This window comes from Octopus sinensis, linkage group LG17 (assembly GCF_006345805.1).
Source record: "Octopus sinensis linkage group LG17, ASM634580v1, whole genome shotgun sequence".
NCBI classification, from domain to species: domain Eukaryota; kingdom Metazoa; phylum Mollusca; class Cephalopoda; order Octopoda; family Octopodidae; genus Octopus; species Octopus sinensis.
In genome coordinates, this window is record NC_043013.1 from 17,323,389 (window position 1) to 17,343,929 (window position 20,541).

At 38.0% G+C, this 20,541-nt stretch overlaps 1 protein-coding gene across 2 annotated transcripts in view; it reads right to left on the bottom strand.

Moving 5' to 3' along the window:
- Positions 1-7,022, bottom strand: part of LOC115220851 (activin receptor type-2B-like) — a 54,444-nt gene extending 47,422 nt beyond the window's left edge. Inside the window, exon 1 of one of the 2 annotated variants that reach the window (XM_029791029.2) lies at positions 6,565-7,022. In XM_029791029.2, coding sequence (XP_029646889.1) covers positions 6,565-6,616 — 52 coding nt within the window. In that variant the 5' untranslated portion in view covers positions 6,617-7,022. The remainder of the gene's footprint in view (positions 1-6,564) is intronic. The other variant, XM_036510412.1, reaches the window with a different exon arrangement.
- Positions 7,023-20,541: the final 13,519 nt, after the last annotated feature.

The window sequence follows — 20,541 nt, forward strand, 5'->3', positions numbered from 1 at the left end:
CTCCCCAAAACCATACTTTACCGACTTAAAAAATGAAATAAAATAAACACAATGTAGTCCCTGATGTAAGGGAATAAAAAAAGATTGGATGCGCATAGATGGAAAGCTTTTTTGGTTGCAACTCGTTTGCATGATCGGGATTGACCTGGGGTTAAATAATAACGATGTCATGTGTGCTTACATACAAATCCCTCACGTTTAGTCCACCCATCGCAAACCATTACACGAAAAAGCCCCGCATTTTATAAATAAACATTTAAAGAATAAACTCATGTCAATAATTATTAAATGTTTAATAACAGATTTGTTGCATTTTAGAAGGTCGTTAGTTGAGCCCCCTAAGAATTTCAAAAAGTCCAAAACTACAGTTATACTCCCAAAGAACGAAGGGAGGAAAATTAAATTCTTAAATTCTCAAAAGCCAGAAAATGTTTTATAAATAAATATGAAAACCGTGTATTATTTTCCCCCAAAACAGACCACGTGAAAATGGTATGATGAACGTGTGTGTATGTGTGCATGTATTTCGAGCGCCACAACCAAGTACAAACAGGACGGGAATTCTGGCCAATTTTCGGCGAGGTCTTTCCTGATTAAAAAAAAATTACCAGGAAATCTTCAATGGACTCTATTTATTTATTTATTTATTTTTATACACACACACACAATTTTTTTTAGCGCCAATAAGATTAAGATATCTTTTAAATAATCCAGTTAAAAAGTTTAAAAGAAATTTGAAAAAAAAAAAAACTAGTCTAGTTATTTGTTAAAACATACTTAACCCGGAAGAAACAAAAAAGACTAGGTAAAGAATAATATAAAGAAACAAATGGAAAAAGCCAGCGAGAAGAGAAGCTGTGGTAGCTGTAAGGTTATAATAGCAAAGGCATTGCTCTCCATGTTTCTGAGATGTAGGTCATAGTTGTTAGATGAGTCGACCTTCTTCCGATGCCTGCCTCTCCAGATACAGGCATAGCTATAGAGTATGGATGGATGGATGGAAGAGAGAATGATATTCTCTCTCTCTCCCCCCTCTCTCTGACTGACTCTTTCTCAATACAATTCACACTCAAAATATTTCACATGATGAACGAAATAGTAAAATGAAAATGGAAAATTATTACAAATGTAAAACATTTTTTGGCTTTTAATAATAATAATAGAGAATATATAGATATAAAACATACACTATACATAACATACGTGTGTATATATATATATATATATATATATATATATATATATATGTATGTATGTAATGCCAGTGACAAGTAAATTATAAAGGTGTATAAAAATAAATCAAACGTCCACTATAACTCTTTCCTATTTACACTAGCACACAAAATGTTTTTCAAAGAAGAAAATCGCTTTTTAATAATCCAGATTGTGAAAGGATGAATGGAGAAAGTAATGAAGAAATAAGGGGGGGAAATGGACATCTTGTGAAGACAATGATTAACCACAATGAGGTCAACGAACTGGAATGCTAAGGCAGAAGCGGAAATCATATATATATATATAATTATACACACACACACTCATATACATATATAGACACATATACACACATTCATACATATATATATATACACACACTCAAATATATACACATATGCACACAAATGTATACACATATATACATACACATACATATATACACACGCATATATACATATATATATATACACATATACATATATATATATATACACACACGCACATATACATATATATATATACACGCGCACATATACATATATATATACACGCACATATATATATATATATGTACACAGACATACACACACACACATAACGCATACTATGTTGAAGAATAAAAATTGTTAATTTAAAAACAAAACACCATAAATTCAAGCTCATCAGTTGTAAAATAGACGGAGGGGTCTTAAAAGCCTATAAGGTGCTCCCCTTAAACTTAATTCAACATTATTGACTTCTCTGGCTGCCTCCCCCCAGTCACTTCTTACTAAAATAAAAAAGAAAATGGCCCGCTTCCCCTTGCAAAGCCCAGTGGCTTGCTTTAAGGCCTAACAAAACGAAAGAGCAGTAAATAGGTCACAAGCAGAGAGTTCCATTTATACCAGCTCATATTATTATTATCACCGTCATCACTATTATTATTAGTAGTAGTAGTAGTGGTGGTTGTGAAAGCGATGGGGGTGAGGGTGATAACTGTCAGAAACAAGTGCTTGGTTACAAAGTCGGTGTTCAGTTTGCAGTAATTATTTCTTTGCGATCGCTCCCCCATTTCGTGACCAGCATTGAATACAACAGAGTAGGTATTTCTCACCAGCAGCAGCCCACTATCAACAATAGTTTACTGGGTCACACTAATGTTGATTAGAAACTGTTTAACTTGGGAATACCGAAAGAAAAAAAAAAAGAAAAAAACGTACTAGTTTCAGTGTGGAAGTAGAGTTCAGCTTTCTTTTTGTATGAGTGTGTGTGTGTTAAACGAGCTTTAAATGGTTTAAAAAGAAGAATAAGAAATCATTTTTGTTGCATTATGTTGATTATAATCAGAAGAAGGAATCACTAAGAATTAAAAGAGAAATCTAAGTAGAGAACAGAAATAAAATAAACCGACTACACGTAGCAAGAACAAATATTTTGTAGTATTATCAACATCGGCATCATTTACGTAGAAATAACCAGAGAAAAGAAGAAACAAAACTCAATCAAATATTAAATAGGCTGTTGAAAACTTTTCAATAGAACATTGTTAGAGTGTGTCAGTCTTACAACAAGCATTTCTGATGTAAATAATTACACCATAACAACAAAAAAAAACAAATTCTGTTGGTGGTTTTAATATGTTTAACTACATAACTTGTTATCAAAATATCGATTGCTTTTTTGGCTAATTCCCTTTTTAAAGCATGATGTTCTTCTTATTCTGCTATTGTCTCCGCAATTTGCAAGTAACAATAATAATGGTTTCTTATGTTTGAACAAGGCCATCCATCCTATTATAAGAGGTTTAGTCAATTGACTCAACCGGCCTCACGACATGTCTTGTGGTACTTGTACTGGCGATTACGATGGACGATGAAAAATAAAATTCATCCTATCAGGGATTTGAACTCGCACAGAAAATTTTATGGCGCCCTGCTCTTTCTGACACTTTCTTTCCTTTAACACAGTACAATAGACTTTATATGGTAGCTCGGGAACTAAAAGTTATGACAATAGTGCCATTGGCGACATAAATAGAAATGGCTCTAACTCGGAAATCGAAACCGGAACATGAGGGATCAAACCTCAGATTTTTATAAGGGACAGGAAACCAGATTGCGCGAGATTCATGTGTAAGTCACGGACATAAACAAATTCTATCGTAAGCGTGACTCCAATTTAACGTAAGAGACAGGTGTAGAAAACAAAACTCCAGTACAGTGATGATTGTAGTAGCAGCAATGATGCTAGCATTAGCACAGAGCAATATATATATATATATTTTGGGAGAGAGGTGAAGTCTACATAATTGACTCAAGTACTTGACTGTTACAAATTTTTGTCGAGCAAAGAAGAGTGAAAGGCAAAGTTGATCCCAGCGGGATTTAAACTCAGACGATGAAATAATTTTAAAGCTGTAGTAGTAATATAAATAAAGATTTTCACTTTGAGTTAGGCACATGGCCACAGTTATCTATGAGGGACAACTTAATTCCAGGATGATTTCGGCGTCTAGAAAACCCAGAAGGACGAAACTAAATACCACTATAATAATAATACTAATAATGATTTCTTTTATAGGCCACAAGGACAAAAGTGTTGGAACAGTACAAGTAAAGAATGAGAGTTTACATAGAATAAAATGGTGAAATCAACAATAACAATATGACTTGCTAACAATCTCTAGCAATAAATATTTCTTTAATGTGAGCTTGTGGACATACAGTGCAATATGGAAGGAGGCGGGGAAAGAGTCAGAGAAAAGAGAGGTGATTATCTGTAAACCATGCATGTTGATATTGGGTCAAACGGTAAAAAGAATCATGAACAGCTACAGTGTACCATGTTCTTTAGTCGGTCCCAACAACTGTAACGCTTCTAAGCCATGCTAGAGCACCGAAATATGTACAGTGCTTGGCAATATTTATCGGTTTCTGATTTCTCATGAAATCCTATTTACATTTAGAGGTTCCCAGTCGCAGGATGTAACGAGCAACTGTGGTTCTAAAGTCACAAGACTATCAGTGTTATGTTTGTGTATGTGTGGGCTACAGTGCTTTTATATAAGTATGTTATATATATATATATATGTAAGTTTAAAGAGGTTTGTAATAGTTGTAAATAGGATGGAAAAATCCATAAAAATGAACGATGCTAGAGAGCCAAGAGATACATATACATACATGTATACATACATATATACATATATACATATATATATATATATATATATATATATATATGAGAGACAGAGACATATGCATTATATATTTATCTTCAACACATAAAATCCATATATACTCGCCGTAATATATATATATATATATACATACATATATGCCTATATATATACACACACACATATGTGTATGTGTACATATATATATATATATATATACACACACACACACGTATATATACATCATAAATGCCTTCTGGGTCACAATGTTTTGTTTTTCTCGACTTTCTAGATCACAACTACCACCCGGAATAAATCTATGTCATGGATTAAACAAACCAGTTTTATCTATATACACATATTTATATATCCTAAACACACTCCCTCATCACATGCTAGCGTTTAATAAAACAAACTTAAAAGCATATTATCTATTTTACACAAAAATATATAAAAAGAAATACATTCTGTGTATGTATGTATGTATACATACACACATGTATTTGTGTGTGTATGTATACGCATTCGTATGTATATAAAAGAAAAACATGACATGACATATAAATGACGGGCGAATTTGTGAAGATACGCATATTTATTATAGGGCTGAGATCAATGACTGTCATTACTCGGAGTTTCTTGTGCAGTTTACCTGAGCAAAAATTTTAAAAAATGCCAAGGGAGGTTGGCAATCGATGTATGTTGGCATGTGTATGTTTGTTTATATATATATATACACACACATACATATGTATGTATTAAGTTAATACTCATAGATGACCATGTTTGTATACATATACATGACTTATATATAAGATTATACTTTTATATATATATATTATATATATATACGCAAGATTGTTTATATACGTAATATATTAGATGTTTATATAATATATATAAAGATGTTTATATATATAATATATATGAAGATGTTTATATATATAATATATATGAGATGCTTATATATAATATATATAAAGATGCTTATATATAATATATATATAAAGATGTATATACATATAACATAAATATGCATATACATATAATATATAAGATGCTTATATATATAATATATATGACTTTTATATAAGATGCTTGTGTATGTGTGATGTTTATATATATTTATATATATATGTTTACATATATTTATGTTTGTGATGTTTATATATATATATGATGTTTATGTATACATAAGCTGTTTATATATATGTTTATGTATGTATAAGATGTTTATATATATATATGATGTTTATGTATGTATAAGATGTTTATATATATGTTTATGTATATATATATATATATGATTGTTTATATCACATATAAATATTTTATATATATATATGATCCTGTTTATATACACACACATATCTATATACCCCCACTTACACCTTTAACAATCATTCATGCCGCCCATATACTATATGCAGTATATATATATATATATATATATATATATATATATATATAATTTGTGTTATGGATTGAGTGATCTAGTTACTTATACATGTAATAAGAGACACTCCCCCTCCTTTAGAAGCATGCAGTGAGCACCTTAATAATTCTGCATGTAAATCCATAACATATACATTATGCACACACACACAAATCATAATATACACACATACATTATATATATATATATATATATATATACACAAATATATAATGTATGTGTGTATATTTATAATTTGTTACTAATCAACAAAAAAGTATATTAGGTACATTGTCCATTAAGGTGTGTTTATATATATAAGTTTGCAAATATATATATATATATATACATTTGCTGACACAGTTTTCATTAAGCATAGTTAAGATGAAAGAAAATCGACCACACTTGAATTTTAGTAAACATGTAAAACTATATATTTTTGTATATACATATACACAGCACTTTCGCTGATATATACATACAGACATATCTATATAAATCTTTACAACCAACACAAAGCAAGCACAGGGAAACATGTACATGAGAAGGCACACATATTAACATACATAACTTCCATACAGATATATACATACACAATACATAACTTACACACACACACATACATACATGATACGTGCACACATCACATACATATACACACACACACAGGCATGCATGCCAAAGAACTATTAGAAAAATGGTGCGGAGGTGGGGTGGAAAGTATTGGACCGTTAAAAAGAAACGATGTACTTACTTCCGAAACAAATTAATCCACAGAGTAACAAAGACTTGATGATAAAAAACATGTTGAGAAAGTCATTGAAATGGTTTAAATAGAATGACCTGGTTCCACGATGGCATCAGTGTGGTGGTGCTGGTGGTAATGATGATAGCGGCGGCGGCGGCGGAGATGGCAGAGGTGGTGGTGGTGGCGGCGGTGCTGCTCCTAGTGCTGGTGATGGTGGTGGTGGTGTTGACATGTGTCATCATCACTTGGCTCTTCGCCTCCTCTTACTATTACTATCACTACTTCTTATTCTTGTTCTTCTTTTACTGCTGCTGCTACCACGACTCTCCTCCTTGCTGCTAGTTGCTCCTGCTGATGCTTGATGTTGATTTTTCCTCCTACTCTCGGGTGGGAGATGAGAGGAGGGTGTTCTTTCCTCCCTTTACGTCGTAGGGCAATTCCTCTTACTACTGCCTCTTTGCTGCTGCTACTACTACTACTACCACTATATTTACTGCTGTTGCTCCTGCTGCTGCTCGATGTTGTTATACCACTTACTCTTCCCGGGGGAGGGGGTTGTTCGATACCCCTCCCTCTTTAACTGTTACCCCTTCACTTATTCCCTTCCTCCTACTCTAATTATTACTCTTACTCCTACACCTCCTCTTCCTCATACTCTCACTGTTACTCTTTCTCACCGCCGCCAGCGCCCACAATAATTATTAATTTTACTAGTACTACAACTACTACTACTACTACTGTTACTTCGTTCCATTATTGCCTCTTTCTGTTCCTCCCTCAACAACATTGGTAGCCTTAGTACTGTTAGTAATAATAGTAATAGAGGTAGTTGTATTAGCAGCAGCGGTAGTACTACTACTACTCTTTCAGCAGAAATTGGGTGGGGGAGGAAAGGTAGCGAGATAGAAGGAAGATAATAGGGTAGGGGTGATAGTGGTGGTGGTGGTGGTGGTAAATAACCCCTAACTGTCTTTATAATACAACTGATACTACTACTGCTGCTTACAGTTTGATGCTGTTGTGAATGCAGTAGAATTTAGAAAATTCTGTTTCCCCCCTCTCTCTCTCTCTCTCTATATATATATATATATATATCTTTATGTATGTATAGATAGAGAGAGAGAGGGAGAATGAGAGCGCTCTTTCCTCCCACTACTTCGACTTCAACAGCTCACCGTTGTGAACCTCCTCCTCCTCCTACCGAAACCATTAACCTCCCGCGGCAGCAAGCAGTAATAAACAACAACAGCAGCAGCACTGTCACTACTACTACCACCACCACCATCATCATCATCATCGTCAACAGCAGTTGTATCTACTACTGCTTCCACATACTGCGAAAGCACGCGTATATGCAGTAGTACTCTGTACATTTCTACGTCCCCCCACCACCACTACCATTACCTTTAATTTTTTTTTTTACTCTTCACCTGCAGTAGGTTTGCAGTTGATCGAAGCAGAGGTGCCGATACGAAGTGCCAACAAATAGCAGCAGTTGTCTTCTTTTTCTCTCTTCCTTCTCCATTTACATTTATTCACTCCCTCGATCCACAACATCAGCAATGTAAATAAGCTGAGGAAACAAAAACCGTCCTCATCTACTCTAGTAATAGATATTCCTGCTCCTTCCTTTTTAAATTGTTTTTTCCAAGAAAAGATCTTGTAGTTAACTTCTTGAAACATTCCTATTTAAAGAGAAATATAGAAGTGGAATTTATACCCCCAGTCACTTGGACCTGCTAGAAATAACAGTCAAATCTTTTACGATCGTAAAAAAAAAAAATCAAGGTTATGTTGGATCATGTAGTTCTAAATACACATAAAACGGGATGTCACGGTTGGAATACCTTTTATCATAAGGTCTGCTGGATCAAGACTGATCTGGGGTTAAATTACTAATGGAAAAAAATGTAGTAGTACCACTATTACAACAAGTATTTAAACTACAAGCCGTCGATGAGAAGGTCACGCGACCTGCTATAAATGACAGCCAAATCTCCCTCCAGTCTATACACTACTATCTGAATTATGTAGTTCTAAATACACTATATGTGTGGAAAATAAAAGACGGGATGATCACGGCTGGAACATTTCTTGGGACAGTGATAAACTACAAAAATACCCTATACAAAAGTCATTAAAGCCCTAATTTTGTAATTAAAATATTTCAAATCTAAAATTGAAAGCCGAAAAGTATTGAATTACTATATTTTTCTCATTTTATTCAACATTCCGTTGGATTTCATCCCTCATCTTTAGAAACAGTTATATTCGTTTTGTGGGTGATGATATAGGGAAGAGGTAGTTTCCCTCCTCCCCTCACAGCCTAATTGAGAAGATTTATGGCTAGCGTTAGTTTAAGACCTAGTCATACTTTAAGCACAGCCCCACCAAACCTTTCATTCTCTGACAAAACAGGGTGCGGCTAAAAAATATATATTCTCCCAGATTCACCAGACTCTGTAAAGGTTTTAACAGCATACGCACAATGTGCACCAGTCCAAACCGCGTTAACCGGGGGGGGGGAGAAGAGGGTAAAACTGTAGAGATATAAAGACACCGTGACAACCTGCCTAACTTCACTGGCGTCACAGCAATGGCTATGTATAAATACGGAAGATTTTTCTCCCTCACCCTGTACCTAATCACTGAACGCGTTATAACAGTTGGGAGTTCAGTGTATTTCCAGGCCATTCTCCCAGACAAATTCCCGCCCAACTATATTATAAGTCATCATCATCATCGTTTTATCATTTATTTTTCCACACGTGTATGGATAGGATGGCATTCATTGAGATAAATTTCTATGGTTTGATACCCTTCCTGTCACCAAAGTCAGTCCTAACCGTTTCTTATTTCTTTACTACCCACGAGGGGCTACACACATTGGGGACAAACAAGGACAGATAAACGGATTAAGTCGGTTATATCGACACCAGTGCGTAGCTGGTACTTATTTAATCGACCCCAAAAGGATGAAAGGCAAAGTCGACCTCGGCGGAATTTGAACTCAGAACGTAATGGCAGACGAAATACCTATTTCTTTACTACCCACAAAGGGCTAAATACAGGGGGGACAAACAAGGACAGACAGACGGATTAAGTCGATTATATCAACCCCAGTGCGTAACTGGTACTCAATTTATTGACTCCGAAAGGATGAAAGGCAAAGTCGACCTTGGCGGAATTTGAACTCAGAACATAACGGCAGACGAAATACCGCTAAGCATTTCACCCGGCGTCCTAACGTTTCTGCCAGCTAACCGTTTCTAAGCAAGATAATGCCTCCCCATAGCCAAACATTTTTGTAGAAGACTAGAAACAAGTGGCGCTGCTTGCATGACAGTGATAGCCATTTACAACACTCACACGATGTCAAGACAAGGGGACACAAGCACACACACACATGCATACACATAAATCATCATCATCATCATCACCATCATTATCATCTTTTAACGTCCATTTCCATGCTGGCATGGGTTGGACAATTTTACCAGAGCTGGCAAGCCAGAGAGCTGCACAAGGTTCCAGTCTGATTTGGCTTGGCTTCTAGAGCTGGATGCCCTTCCTAACACTAACCACTTTACAGTGTGTGCTGGGTGCTTTTAACATGGCACTGGCACAAGTGCTCTTACATGGCGCATGTACAAGTGCTTTTTATGTGACCCCAGTACAGGGCCCTTGCAACCCAATCCTCTTCATCGGGGGAGCAACATTAACACTTCTGCTATGGAGGACAGGTCCTTTTGAGTACAGCAAGATGCCAGATATCTCAGTACTTTGTCATCTCCTACATAAGGTTCGGTGTCCTAAAGTTATCCTAAAATACTTAGTCCTATATCTTCCTGGGTCTCCTGCTGCCACGTGTCCCACCCACTTTGAATGATCAGCACTTCTTTATAGAGTTTTCAGCATCCATCTGCATCACATGGCCAAACCAGTGCAGTCTTCTCTCTTGCATACCACATCTAATTCCTCTTATGCTTAACTTTTCTCTTAACACACTTTCATTGTACATGTGCAACAGTGATGTATCATCATCATCATCATTGTTTAATGTCCGCTTTCCAGGCTAGCATGGGTTTGACGATTTGACTGAGGTCTGGTGAACTAGATGGCTGCACCAGACTCCAATCTGATCTGGCAGAGTTTCTACAGCTGGATGCCCTTCCTAATGCCAACCACTCCGAGAGTGTAGTGGGTGCTTTTACGTGCCACAGCACAAGTGCCAATCAGGCAGTACTGGTAATGTACCGCCTGACTGGCCCTCGTGCCGGTGTATATATATATATATATATATATATGCAAGGTGTCTGGCGACCTTATCCATGCTGGTGCCATGTAAAAAGCAACCATTGCACTTTGTAAAGTGGTTGGCATTAGGAAGGGCATCCAGTTGTAGAAACCAAGCCAAAACAGACAATGGAACCTGGTGTAGATCCTGGCCTTGCCAGCTCTTGTTAAACCGTCCAACCCATGGACTGGTTCCATTGTCTGTTTTTGTCATGGTTTCTACAGCTGGATGCACTTCTAATGCCAAATAATTTACAGAATGTAATAGGTGCATTTTATGTGCCACCAGCACCAACAGGGTCACCAAATACAAGCAAGACAAAACCCCTCAACTGGGAGTGGAGACTAGTATAGAGTAGGGTGTGGTTTTATGACAGTTGTGAGACTAAAGGTAAAAAGCACAGAAATAGATGTTTTACTGTAGAATAGATGCATGGGAACCCCAGTTTGAAAAGAAAGGAGAATTAGAGAGTAAATTAAGGAAAATGGTAGTGAGAAAGATGAAGATGTGTTGTGTTGGGACATGCCCTTGAGTGATATTGGGGGTGATGAGAATAGGTGAGGTGATACAGAAGTTTGGACTGGGCAAGTGGCAGGATTGAGGTGACTAGTAAATGATGAAGAGAAATATTGGAGAGGTCTGGAGACAGGGTTGTAGTAGATATGTCAGGGTATATTAAGGGTGATAGCAGGTAAGTGAGGTATTAATGATGGAGAACAGTACAGGAAGGAGAAGGCACAGAAAGGAGGTGATTGGTATCTGGCTTTTGTTGATATGGAGAAAGCCTTTGATAGGGTCTCCCACACCCTTATCTGGTGGGCTGTGCAGAAACTAGGGATAGATGAATGGCTAGTGAGAGCTGTACAAGCCATGTTCGTAAGATGAGAGTCGTCAATGAATATAGCAAGGAGTTTAGTGTACAAGTAGGAGTCAACCAGAGGTTGGTTCTTAACCCCCTCTTATTTATCATGGTCCTCTAAGCTATAACTGAAGAATTTAAAACTGATGCACTTCAGAGCTCCTCTATGCTGATGACCTTGTTCTTATTGCCAAATCACTACCAGAACTAGAGAAGAAATTTCAGGTATGGAAGCATGGACTGGAAACAAAAGGCCTTTGAGTTAGTTTAGCAAAGACCAAAGTATTAATAAGCAGGAAAACAGAAAAATCACAGATCCCTTCAGGGAGATGGCCCTGCTTGATATATAGAGAAGGTGTCGGAAGAAACTCCATAAGGTATACCTAGTGCAAGCTATGGACACATAAAAGGTATAGTAGTATCACTGGAAGATTAACAGAGAAGTAGTCTTTAGATGTGGCAGATGTGCAGGAATATTAAACACCAGGAATATACAAAAAGTAAATTCCCTCAAATGTCAGTGGGGATCCCAAGTAGTAGTAGACAGTTTCTGTTACTTAGGTGTCCAAGTTAGTAGTGGGGGAGGTTGTTCTGAAAGCATAGCTACTAGAATAAGAATAGGCTGGGCAAAGTTCAGAGAGCTACCACCTCTGTTAGTAACAAAGGGCCTCTCCCTCAGAGTGAAAGGTAGGTTGTATGAAACAGCAATGCTACAGGGTAGTGAGACATGGGCTGTAACTGCTGAGGATATGCGAAGGCTTGAAAGAAATGAAGCCAGTATGCTCCACTGGTTGGATACTGTCAGTGTGCATATACAAGAGAGTATTTCATTTTCATTTTTTTCATTTCATCTAGTTTCAGCTCACAAGCTGTAGCCATGCTGGGGCACCGCCATTTGGTGTTGCTACATGATTTTACTTCACGAATGCTTTTTTAGTAATTGACATTTGGTGCATGATAGAGTTTGATGCAGCTGCCCTCATCTGCACCTCCTGCCGTGAAGTTGGTTCATCTGGGACACCTGACAGTTAGAGGTCCAGCTTTATTTTAAAGACATCCGCATCCACCCCATGCAGGTCTCTCAGGTCCTTCGGGATGATATTGAAGAGCTGTGGACCTCTGAAGCCCAGGCTATCGCAGTATCTTGTCCTACATCTTGATGGCAAATTTGGAGTCCTTGGCACTATGCAATGGCACCCAGTTCTAGTATTTGTGTAACTCTCGATACCAAAGTTTGAGACAAGTCCTTCCAGGATCTTCCAGAAGTATATTATGGCATATCTTTCTTACCTGTGCTTTAAGGAATAGAGTCTTAATCTCTTGAGTCTTTCCCAATAGTATAAGTGATTTGAGAGAAAAACTGAGTATATGAGGCATCAGATGTAGCATGCAAGAGAGAAGACTGCACTGGTATGGCCATGTAATGCATATGAATGAAGACAGTTGTGTCAAGAGGTGCCAATCTCCAATTGTACAGGGAATATGTGGAAGGGTTAGACCCAGGAAGACATGGGACTCACAGAGAAGACGACAGGGGACCAAGGCCCCTGGCAGGTTGCTGTGCTTGAAAAAATACATCAAGCTAAGTAAAAGTGTGGTTGGCCTTGCATACAGGCTCAACCCTTGCATCCCACTCCAGCTGAGCATTCGTTACCTTGCAGGCTCGTGGGTGCTGGTGCCATGTAAAAAGCACTTGTACTGGTGCCACATATATGCACCCTTGCCAGTGCTGCATAAAAGCATCCAGCACACATTGTAAAGTGGTTAGCATTAGGAAGTGTATCCAACCATAGAAGCTTACACTTTTTATATGACCGTGGCTAAGCTGTACCGTTTTGTCAATGGTAAATATGGCACGGGAAAAATTTCTGTGGTTCTCCTTCCTTGGTCCCCTAACCATTTACTTTGCTTAATTCCTCTCATACCAATCTACCCTTGATTCAATATTACATCCTGTTTGAAAAGGGTCAAAATTAAAATGTTCCACCAAAATTTCATGTCAATTTGTTCCGAGTGCCTATTTAATTGAAACAAAGTTATTTTGATAAATTTTTATTATCTTCAAGATTAATTGAAACAAAAAGTGTCTTCCAACAGAAATGCAAGTGTCAATCATTAATCCAGCCTGCATATGACTAAAGTCATCCAAGCTGTGACCACCCAGTTCCTTTTAAATGTCTGAGACTATATTATCCAACGAATACTTATTTTTAGTTGCTGAGTCTGGAGGAAGGAACAGAGTCCATGACTCTTCTTGGTCTTCTAACACTAGTGACATCAAAGCCTTTAATTTTTCATTTCCTCTCTACTCACATTTTATATTGATCACATACCCCTATACTCCTTCAACCTACACAACCACATGTCATTTGTCTCATCCTTCTGTTTACTGTCATTATTACTATTTTACTCTCCCTTACCCCTTTTTTCTGCGCTGTCAGTCATCTACTCCCCACTATTCTCCCCCCGCCCATTTCATGCATCATTGGTCATCCTCCCTTCAGCTCTACCTAATCTTAACAGTTGTTACCCTTCTTCCTTCCCCTCACCCATTCCCCATCTCTGTCCCATGCATTCTTGTAATCTCCACCCATCCATGCTCCTATCCCCAATCACATCTGTACACTCATACAGTGAGAGACCACACCACACCACATAGGAAAATGACGGGATGGTCACAGTCGAACACCTCTGATAATAGAATTGTTCAATCAGGGCTTACCTAGGCTAAACACCAATGAAGACAACGAGGTGTAAGTGACGGAACATTGTATTATGTTAGCTTGTAGTGGTTATTGGAATATAACTCGTGTGTATATGATACGTATATAATACAAAATCATATCAAAATAAAAATCCAAAACTAAAGAAAAAACAAACGAGAGAAGAAAGAGAAAAAAATAACATAAATTCAACACCAAGTGCTCAATTGGTCGCATCCCACAAGGTTCGACTGAACCTACTGAAGCAAGCCAACATGCTCGTGGTATTAACACAGGTGATGGTTTGACTAAGGCATTGGATCGGCCAAGCACCCTCACAGGCATCACCTAACACCATGGCAAGGCGAGCTGTCAAGATGACAAGAACTTCGCTATTAGCAGTCCAGCCCCTCCAAACATTTTAAACATCACAGGCTGGAAGAAATGGTCCATTGACAGGTCCCGATACTTTAGGATTTTGTTCCGCTCGGCTATGGAAGTGGTGACCATTCTGTTTATCGTAGCATCCAGAATATGTGAGGGAGCAAAGTTGTCACAAACTGTGGTGTCCTGGATGAGGCACCTACCTCTTTCTCAGGGACCAGCTGGTCTCTTCCCATCACTTCTGGATAATCCCACAGGCTGCAGAACTGAGGAGATACTAACCCAAGCCAGGACCCGCTTAAGTTTAGTTTGATGTGACAAGCAAAACGACTAGCATTTAAGCGGCAAGACAAACCGTGAAGGGCTGTGGATTAGAGGAGCCTACCACAGTGACCCACAGGTGTCGGCTTCCACCTTCAGTGCAATGGAGATGCAGAGCTCTGTTGAATACAATTGTTCTCGTAGGTATTCTCGTAGGCGGCGAGCTGGCAGAAACATTAGCACGCCGGGCGAAATGCTTAGCGGTATTTCGTCTGCCGCTACGTTCTGAGTTCAAATTCCGCCAAGGTCGACTTTGCCTTTCATCCTTTCGGGGTCGATAAATTAAGTACCAGTTACGCACTGGAGTCGATATAATTGACTTAATCCGTTTGTCTGTCCTCTCTGTGTTTAGCCCCTTGTGGGTAGTAAAGAAATAGGTATTCCTCAGAGAGGGATGCTAATTTACCAACACACCAAGAAGTTATCCTTTATAGATGTTCCAGCAACCGAATGGATTTTAAGATACACATCATCAATAAACTCCCACTGTAATATGCTTGTTGCCACTCGAAGAAAAAGAAAAGTAATTCACCAGGGGGGAAGTTTAAAAATTTCCTTGGGTTTCTTTCATTTTTAACTAACAACTAGAATTGTTTTCGAAGAACCAAATCAACCAGCTCTTTTTTGCACACCAGTGGATTATCCCTTTAAGAACTTGGGACAAAAGTAATGGTGTTGCCCTTGGCACCACAATGTTTTCGACCGAGTCTAGATATGAGAGTTTACTACCTAATTTTCCCACCTAAAATTTCTATCCCCCTCTCATTTCTTGGAGTGATAGCTTCGTGTTTGACTGCTCCTTTACAGAATATTCCTCCAGTTTTCTCACTCACATTACAGTAACTTTGGGTCGTTGTGTAAAATTTTGCTTGTCTTCCACACGTCTCCTTCGGTCTGTTAACGATGTATTTTCTGCTACTTCTATTCATGCATACTCATTTGACAGGTTGGAAACCCAGTGTTTGACAGTTTTTTTTGGGTTTTTTTTAATATTATTAATCAGTGTATCATTTCAAGAGTGGTAGATTGGCAGTATCATTAGAGTGGTGAACGAAATGCTTTGACATTCTGAGAGTTCAAATCCTGTCGAAGTAAATGTTACCTTTCATCACAATGGGATCGATTAAATAAAACACCAATCAAGTGATCGACTGTTTCTTCCTCCACCAAATTCCTGGCCTTGTAACTACTTAAGAAATTGCTTCATCAACTCAGGAAATATGGGCGAAAGGCAATTATGATCTCTACGGGATTTCAATTCATAAAGCAACAACTTAATACTTGAGGCCAACTCCACCATCCAGTATTCTTCCCTAACCACTTTTTTTTTTGTATAAAATGAGTTCTCCCCTGTCAAAACTCCTGGAGAAGAAACTATTGTTTGAGGTCAACTTGGTACGTTACTTCATAAGAAGAAGCCATAATATAATTGTGACAACAGATTCTTTTCTACGCGGGAAAATTATGCTTAACGAACCAATTTCTAGTCCACATTTTCCTAGTCACTAACCAGCAGCTATTCCAACTAAATGCTAGCCATATTAAACCTACCCATAAAACTCGCTGTGGATTTTGCTCCGCATCGTTGTCAGATTAACATAAAAAAGAATTAAAGCTGCAGAATTTAGATTCCATAATAATGGTGGTGAGGATGGGAATATGGAAGTAAGATTTCGTCTGAGTTTTCTATATAATGAAACTTATCCTTAATGAAGAAACTCTCATTTATCTACCTATTAGTCCGTCTCTCTATCTGTATTTGTTTATATGTCTGTCTGCTAATCAATGTTTATTTCTATTATTCCCGCCCTTTGCTTTCTCTACCCTCAATTTATCTGACGATATCTCTCTATCTATCTCTTTCACACCTTCTTCTATCGTATTCACTCACCCATTCACTCTCTTCATCTCTATCTCCCTCTTTTTCTTCGTCCTGCTCCATCTCAAAATCCCCCCCTCTCTCTCCCTTTCTCACATACGTCATTTCTTGATTTATCTATTTCTAATGTCCCTCACCACCTTCGTTCGTCCCCATTCATTCAATTTTCCCCTCTTTTATACAATACGCATCACCTCTCTCTTTTCTTACACACCGTCCTGAGCCAGCGAGGGAAACCATATATGTGGTCGTTCGACCTACTAAGAACAGCAACCAAATCTCCATCAGTTACATTCACCCACCTTGAAAAGGTGATATGATCTTAGACATACGATATCGGAGAGAATATCTTGATGGTTACGCCTGGAACGTATTTAATCACATATCTGTCCGCGCCAACTGCATCTCGGAGGGTCTTCAAAGTTCATGGCCACAATCCTTTCTACGAGACAAAACTAATTAAAAAGACAAACAAAAAACAGCGCTGACTTGGGGCTTAACAACAATATTAATTATCTAACTTATTTACTCTATATTCACTTTTCCCATTTCTTTTATTAACCCCTCATGCTTGCACACATAACACACAGGGTCACATGCAAGATTTCTCTACCCCCCCTCTCTCTCTCTTTATATATATACACACACATTCATATATATATCTGTGTGCACGCGCGCGTATGTATAGTCATATTTCCCCTTGCAACCGCATGCACATGCATACACACATATACACGCCCACACTTGCTATTTTATCTTACCTATCATATAACGTACCCACCTTTTTCTCCAGTCACTCAATCCCGCACACGAACATTCATGTCCACACACGTACACAGTTTTATCGTGTTCTGTCTCCCATTTCTTGCAGAAGCTTCTGTGTGGTCGCTCGGCTTGTCTTATTGTGAAAGGCGCATTGAATAATGCCCAAAGGAAAATAAGGCGAGATGGTCATGGCCAGAACTCCTTTAATCATAAGTAAGCTTAATCAGCACTGACCTGGTGCTAAACATCTACCATAGTCCCCTTCTCTTTCACTTCCACTCAACCGCTTAACTCTTCACTTCCTTTTCTCTCTTTTACATTACCTGTAATCATCATTATCGTCGTCATCGTTCTGTATTCAGGGTCAACCATCTGACTTGTATGTCGTTACACAGAACGTTTATTTCAAGAATCATTGAGGCAGAGTCTCGGCGTGTTTGCTATAAACAAACCGGCGAAAGTAAAGAATACCTGGTGTTAGGGTTAGGGTTTAAGGTTTAAGGTTTTTTGTTACGCCGAAAGGGTGGTGTTCGTATTCTTTACCTCTGCCAACAAATCCGCCTAAAATCACTCGCAGACGTCTTGGCACAGGCCAGGACACATTGGATAAAATATCCTTAAATACCTATTTCTTTACTACCCACAAGGGGCTAAACACAGAGAGGACAAACAAGGACAGACACACGGATTAAGTCGATTATATCGACCCCAGTGCGTAACTGGTACTTATTTAATCGACCCCGAAAGGATGAAAGGCAAAGTCGACCTCGGCGGAATTTAAATTCACAACGTAACGGCAGACGAAATACCGCTAAGCATATCGCCCGTCGCGCTAACGTTTCTGCCAGCTCGCCGCCTTAAATATCCTTAAATACCCCTAGAGATACAAGATGAATCTAATTGATATGTTTGATCTTAGGTCTACTCGATGAAGCTGACCAGTGAGTAAACATCAAACCTATCTAGGAGTCGAAGATTGAGTCTGCAATGCAAAGCAATCATGGGCAAACTGCGGCTCACAGGCCTTCCTGAAATGTACGCCTAAAGATCCAAAATTACCTCCAATTTTTTTCAGTAGTACAGCCCCCGCTTGATGATGAACTATGTCTCATGGGGGCTGTTTCTCGAAAAAGGTTGCTTACACCTGGTAGAAACTCAACAATGTAGAGTCTACATAATTCAGTAAACTACGGCCCACGAGACTTACTGAATGGTACGTCTAAAAAAACAATCAGCTTGAACATTTTGGGGTAGTGTGGCCTGCTTGGTGATGAGCTAAATCTCATGCGGCCATCTTCTTGAAAAAGGTTGTCCGTGCTTGGTTTACGTCAGTGTGTCTCAAGCATTTTTTTTTTCTACATATGGATCCCTTGGATTACTACTTTATGTTGATGGACCCCCATAGCCATTCACTGTTTTAGAAATTAGTTTAATAGATACTTTCAAAATTCCCATTTAGTTTTTTTCATACCTTCACTTGCACACGTTAGCAAGAAGCATGAACGATGTTAAGCGTTGGAGAAAGAAACCTTGCAATAAATGCGTCTAAAGCAATATTTTTTTCATAGACCCTAAACTAATACTGTTGATCCCCAAATTACCATTTGGCTTGCGTGGACCCCCAAAATCTTACATGAACCCCTGTTGAGAACTACTGTTCTACATGGTCATTCGATCTGTTAGAAATAGCAGCCAAATCTCTCTCTAAGCACATACTACCGTCTTCAAATAAAAAGAAGAGAAACATTTGGATTGTATAGTCTGCCTGAAAAATAAAAGACGTGAGGGTCGAGACTATAATACCTTTGCTCATGGAGCCGTTTATTTGGGGCCTAACTAGAATTACACAATCTCTCTCTATATAAAGCTGAAGTTGTCTGTGTATGGCAGGTTTTGTAGCCTTCAACTAACACTATCTCCTCCGAGACCCTGTGGCACAAGTTGACCAAAATTGAGAGTATGATAGAAGAAAGCTTGCTCTTCCTTCCGTAGAAGAAAAAATTCAAATCAGACCATGTTAACACCAAAAATTATTTACATCAAAAAGGTGCTTTTTTTTTCTATGAAAATCCCTATTTTTTTACGATTTTTTGACTGCTGTGTCGTCATTTTTCGGAGTATTTCAACCAGAAAAATGTTCACTTGAAGAGAATAACAAGCTACATAATGCAAAGTTTTTACTTTTCAAAAATTCCAATTCTAAAGGGTCGAAACAAACCCGAGCAACGCCGGGCGATACTGCTAGTAATAATTACATTAGATCCTCTATAGTTATAATTTAATCTCCTTTTATATCTTCGTTATGTGTGAGAACCTTTCACCTTGCTTAAGCAGAGAACTATAACAAAAGCACTCACCCCACCGTCCATCAATCGGCGTTTGGGGTTAACGTTCTTTTTCTTTTGAATCTATTCGTTCGATATGTGAGCATAATTGAAAAAAAATTGACATTATTCTGCAATGTCCAGACAGAGATGTCAGAGGCACTGAATACTGCCTTTTTTTTAAAATTATATTAATCGAAGTTTCTCATAAAGTTTTTGTGTTTTAATTTTTTTTTAATGTTTTAGGAATTCCATGCTTAAAGAGATTACAATAGAAAAATCCTTTTGTTTGTTTTTTTTTCCATCATTGGACTGCGGCCATGCTGGGGCACTGCTTCGAAGAGTTTACTCAAACTAATCGAACACAGTATTATTTTAAGCCTGGTACTTATTCTGTCAGTCTCTTTTGCCGAACCGCTAATTTACGGGTACGTAAACAAGCCAATACCACT